Raw genomic sequence first — 6,000 nt, 5'->3', positions numbered from 1 at the left:
CATGAATGGAGCTTCAAGCTTTACAATTCCTCATCAAACTCCACCATGATTAATTAGAGTTAAATTGTATGAAGTTTAGGAGCTTAATCGCTAAAACAACACTAGAATCAACTATTAATCTCAAATGAAAAGTCAAATTTTAGATTCAAACTCCAATCTAAACCCTCGATTATGAGATAAAGAGATTAGAGAAGGTGACTACCTTCAAAAGCAAGAAATTGATGCGGGGAAATACATGAATCTTCATTATGTCTCCATCTATGCTTCAGAACATCATAGTTCCCTAAAATTTTCTAATTTGAAGAAACCTCTAAAACCTAGATTGATGGTGGGGGAGATGAAATGAGTTTATGTCTTTCTAATAGATTCTTATCGAGTTCCTAACTTGCATGCTTAAACTAATCTTTAATTTCATCGCTAGATCTCTTCTTAGCTTCTCCAAACATCATGAATCTCTCTCTTTCCTTGAAAAACGATTTGAATGAGATTGGGAAAAGATGGAAAAAAACAACCAACCTAGTAGTTACATTAACATTTTACAATCTACTCCCTTAACTTCTTTACTTCTAACAATTTTTCCCAAACATTGACTCAACTAACTAGCTAGTATTTATGTACATTAGTAGTCCTTTTCTACCAAGACTTCTATGAATAATGTCCTTACTAGAATTAGTCAAGTCAAATCTTGGTCAATTATACGCTTTTATCTAAATTGCCTATTTAGCACTAGTTTTATATTTAACTCAAATAAGTTCTAATTTATTTTATTTATACTAAATAAATATATAATATATTCAAAATCATTATTTTAAGTTTTAATTTGGTTTATCTTTTTTTAATTGTTTATTTTCATTTTAATCAAATTTTTATTTTCACAAAAAAATAGACAAAAATCCTAAGCCCAAAAGAGGATGCTTTGTTTTCATCCAATGTTACCTTGGGACATTATAAGAGGGTCTATGGGATAATTGACTTTTATCTAAGCTACAAGTATTTCTAATATGTGTAATCATAATCCAATTAGTGTTTAACTCTAGGTAAATTGTGTTTATCATATATACTTACAATGGTTTTTTTAGATAATCATTGACCTCATATTCATCTATAAAAGTGGATTATAAGATCTGATATACTTGTAATGTGAGTTCATTACCTAAGAACGAATGTCTTTAATATTGTATTTTGTTTTGATACTTTCTTTGATTCCAATTATTATGTGCATAAACTATGTGGAATACTATATGTACTAAGTGGTGCTTTCACAAAAATGACTTTTATAAAGAGTTGTTGAAATTGGTACGAATCTTTTTATTTTAAATTGATTTTGATCGGTGATAATGTACATCAAATTTTGGATGTGTTGTGACTTGTGTAGCACTCATGCATATTGAAACTTTGTACCATGATGGCATTCTACATGATCTTGCTTAGACCGGTGATTTTTAGCCCCTCCTACGATACTTGTGTGATGGTTTAGGCATTTGAAAGTGCACGATCATTTGAAAACTCAAAAGAAATATCATGTTATAATTTTTGTGTAATATCCATGTATCCAATATGAAACTTTATAAATTCCAAACTCATAGACCTATAAATCAAACACTTCCTAACATAAAAACTCACACATTTAACTACCAATAATCTCTACACGAACATTCATAATTCTTAAACCGATGAAACCGATTATTATCTCTCACAATAATCTCTCTCCCAACAATCCCCGAAATAAACTTAATCGCACTATGACAATCCAAACAAATCCTCAAATTCTTCGTAACCCTAATGGGAACTCCGGGAGGTATAACACACAACCCAAAAGCAATCGCTATCTTCTCACTATGGTGCCAAACTTCCGATTCACTCTCTTCTTCTTCTAAATCGAAAAGAGATAATTTTGTGTCGGGTATGTATCCGGCTGCTTTCATTTGGTTCTTGAGTTTTGTGAGCATTGATTGGATTTCAGGGTTTTGTTCGTGAGATGTGTCTTTTGATTGAAATGTGTGGATGGAATTTTTCACGGAAATCCAACTGTATCCTGTGGATTTTTTTATTCCGACGTCTTTCATCTCCATTCTTACGAGATTCGCATCCTCCCACCTAAATTTAATGGATAATTAGATTAATGATTGTTTTGCATAAATATTGGTTTTCAATACGACTAAATGCAAGAAATGTGAAACTACTTTATCTCTGTTTTTTGGGCATAATATATAAACCATCGTACTATACTATTTTAGTAATTTGAAATTCTAATTTAATTCTTATCAAGGTGTTGTACTTTTAATTTTTGTTCTTACGAGGACATTATATTTAGAAAAATCTTACACAAAAGCAATGAAATGTAATATAGCTAAAAACCAATGATAGTAATTGTTATTATTTGTAGAGTAAATTACTGAAATCGTCCCTATGGTTTAGTCAAAATTGCACATTTGGTTCCTAATTTTTATTTTGCACTCGGATCGTCTCTATGGTTTGATTTTGTTCCGTTTTTCGTCTCTTGCATACATAAAGTTACGGACCAAATGTGCAATTTTGACCAAACCATAGGGACGAAAAACGCAACAAAATCAAACCATAGAGACGATCCGAGTGCAAAATAAAAATTAGGGACCAAATGTCCAATTTTTGACCAAACCATAGGGACGATTTCAGTAATTTACTCTTATATGTATTTAACCTTAGCAATGTGTTTTCATTTATTCATGTATTACACCATTCTAATTACATTTCTTTTTTGTTACAACTTATAGAGTTTATTCCCCTAACTGAAGTGTTACAAAATCATTTTATAACGACAAAAGATTATCATGATCAGTTTTGAGAAAAAATTATACCTTCCAGAAGCTGCAAACATGTTTGAAAGAATAACATGGTTTCCAGAATCCTGAGGATCCAATTGAAACAAATTATCAGCAGCAATTTTTCCTATCTCATTATATCCATGGACTTTACAAGACCCTAAAAGAGCACCCCAAACAGACACTGTAGGCCTACAAGGCATTCTTTTTATAAACTCATAAGCACTCTCCACCATTCCACCTCTTCCCAACATATCAACTACACATGCATAATGCTCAACACCTGGTTCAATTCCATATCTTAATTTCATTGAATCAAAAACATTCATCCCTAGTTTCACTTCTCCAGCTCTACTACATGCTGCTAAAACAGACACAAATGTAACATAATTTGGTTTCACTTCAAATTTCATTTGTTCAAACAAGGAAATGGCCATGTTTGATTGTCCTAAATGGGCATACCCACTGAGTAACGCGTTCCATGTGATTAAGTTTCTTTCAGGCATTTCATCGAACACCTTTTCACAGTCTTCTATGTTTCCACATTTAGCATACATGTCGACTAATGCACTTCCAACAAAAATGTTTCCATCAATACATGATTTGATTGCGAGTGAGTGAATCAATCTCCCTGTTTCCAGGGATGAAATCCCAGCACATGCACTGATAACGCTTGAAATGATGAAGTCTTTTGGCTCGATGTTGTTTCTCATTGCTTGTAGAAAGAGGATGCAAGCTTTTTCTCCTTCGTTGTTTTGTTCATAAGCAGACACCATGGAACACCAGGAAACGTCGTTATGACTGCTAATGTTGTTGAAAACTAAGTGAGCTGAAGTTATGTCTTTACACTTACCATAGAAATCGATCAAGCTGTTTGCAACAGAGACGTGATGTTCATACCCATATCGTATTACAAACGCATGAATTTGTTTACCGATTTGCAGAAACAGGGCATCGGAACAAGCATTAAAGACAACGCAAAAGGTTATTGAAGTAGGCTCTCCAGATAGCCTCCTTGATTTGATGAAAGCGTCGATTGCTTTACGAGGGTTTCCATCAAGTACAGCGTTGGATATATACGCATTCCATGTTGCAAGATTCTTCACAGGCATTTCGTCGAACATCTTATTGGCATCATCCTTGAGACCGATTTTGGAGTACATATCAAAGGCACTGCACCCAACAAAGACGTCATGTATTTGACCTGATTTAATAGCGAGTCCATGGAGCTGTCTACCGGTTACTGGAGACCTCAGAGAGTTACAAGCTTTGAAGGCGCATGGGTAGGTGAAGTCGTTCGGTGCGATGGAGTCGTGGTGCATGTTACGGAAGTGGAGGATGGCGGCGGAGAAATGGCCGTTTTGTACAGAACCGGAAATGAGAGCGGTCCAGGTGACGACGGAGCGATCTTGTGCAGGTATGAGGGAGAGCAGAAGTTGGGCTGAATCGAGGAGGTCGAGCTTGGAATACATGTTTACGAGGTGGTTGCAGATGAAAGTAGGAAAAGGGGAGTCGATGGTTTTGATGATCATGGCGTGTGTGGCTCGACCCACGACGGAGGAACGGGATGAGACGGCTGATTGAAGCAGCGACGCGAGGGTATTGAGGGTGGCGGACGCCATGGTTACTGGAACTCATGACTGGCAGCCTTGGTGTTTCTGTCGTGGCATTTTATTAGAAATGTTTTAAATGTTAAGTGTCGACTATGGAGTTGATTTATCAAAGGAAAATGTGATGGAAAATGTTATTATGTTTGTTTTAAAAGATCATTTATTTTTTTTCTATATATTAAAGGAATGAATTATAATGTGACCGACTGAAATGGTTCCTTGACCCTTGATAGAAGTTATTGATGCCAAATCACACAAAAATAGGTCGGGTCGATGTCAAATCAGACAAAAATTAAAAGATACGGTTGGCATGCCCTTGGCCATGTCGGTACTGAGATTGACTCTATCATCTTCACCGTGTGCATATTTCCCAACGCCATCTTCCCTTGTAGTTGTAGGGTTCATTCCCTATTATTCAACTCCACCACATGTAACATCCAAAAATCATGAATGAAATTTTCATTTTTAAAATTATTCCAAACGCCTTAAATTACATAAAAACATATTTCCAAAACCAAAATCATGAATCAGAGTATCCTAAAATCATGAGTCAATAAAATTCAGGATGATGTGCAGAATCACACATTCGCCTTACCCCTATCCTCTGATATACCTAAAACCATAAACTCAAACTGTAAGCCAAAGCTTAGTGAGTTCCCCGAAAATACCACCACACAAACATATAACATCATGCATATTGGGTCCACAGCCATTGGATTGGATTACCCCTAATCCCACAGCACAAGTCTAGATTGCCCTCATGACCCACAGCTCATGTCTTGAATGCTCCCGAGCCCACTACATAAGTATGGTTTGCCTTCCCAGCCCACAACTTATGTATGGTTTGCTCCCAGGTTTGTTCGTTTCCATACAGAGCATTATTGCCTCAACCCAACCGCACTTTGTCGACATATGCAACAGATAAACGTATAACCAGCAACATATAATCATGCGGATCAATCAGTCTAACAGGACAATATAGCATGGCAACATCATATATACCAGGATACATCATACAACCTAGTGGCCCAGCATAGGTGCCCTCGACCCACAAGTAGAGTGAGGAAACTCACCTCACAAACTGGAAGACAGCTAAACTGATCACTGCTCCGAACACTATCTCTATAGATCACATATGCAATAAACAGGGATACGGTCTCAATCTACAATTCAAATTACCCCAAATTACCTAAAGGCAAACTTGGTCAAAGTCAACAGTCAATGGTCAAAAGTCAAAGATCCACATCGGACCGAGTACGCCCTATATACTCCATCTCTACGCATGGTGTAAAGTCACATCCCATAATATAGGGTTCAACCAGGTCACGCGCTGTGTAACCTTAAGTACGCCCTATGTACTCATGATGAATGTAAACTCTACATTAAGCACTTATTTTCTTAAGACCTTTCACCCAATACTCAGATCTAACCCTAAAGAGCATTCTAAATCATAAAGTTTCCAACTTTATGTCCTTGCATGGCTAGAAAGTGTTCAATCCAAAACCCCAACTTATCACAAAATCCCAAGCTCCATAACTCATGCATGGTTGGAAAGAAAGGACCAAGATTGCATTTTTATGACTGCATGC

At 36.2% G+C, this 6,000-nt stretch overlaps 1 protein-coding gene across 1 annotated transcript; it reads right to left on the bottom strand.

The window, feature by feature from the left end:
- Positions 1 to 1,498: 1,498 nt before the first annotated feature.
- Positions 1,499 to 4,491, bottom strand: LOI1 (Pentatricopeptide repeat (PPR) superfamily protein). Its single transcript, XM_079000575.1, has 2 exons — positions 2,838 to 4,491; positions 1,499 to 2,097 (listed from the first exon to the last, which is right to left on the bottom strand). Exons 1-2 carry the CDS (start codon positions 4,421 to 4,423, stop codon positions 1,632 to 1,634), a joined length of 2,052 nt encoding a protein of 683 aa, XP_078856701.1. The 5' UTR covers positions 4,424 to 4,491; the 3' UTR covers positions 1,499 to 1,631.
- Between the last annotated feature and the right edge of the window lie 1,509 nt (positions 4,492 to 6,000).

Source organism: Lactuca serriola, chromosome 5 (assembly GCF_051521515.1).
Source record: "Lactuca serriola cultivar US96UC23 chromosome 5, Lser_US96UC23_V15, whole genome shotgun sequence".
Lineage (NCBI taxonomy): Eukaryota > Viridiplantae > Streptophyta > Magnoliopsida > Asterales > Asteraceae > Lactuca > Lactuca serriola.
Note: the sequence above shows the minus strand (reverse complement) of the source record. Positions and strands in the feature narration are given on the sequence as shown.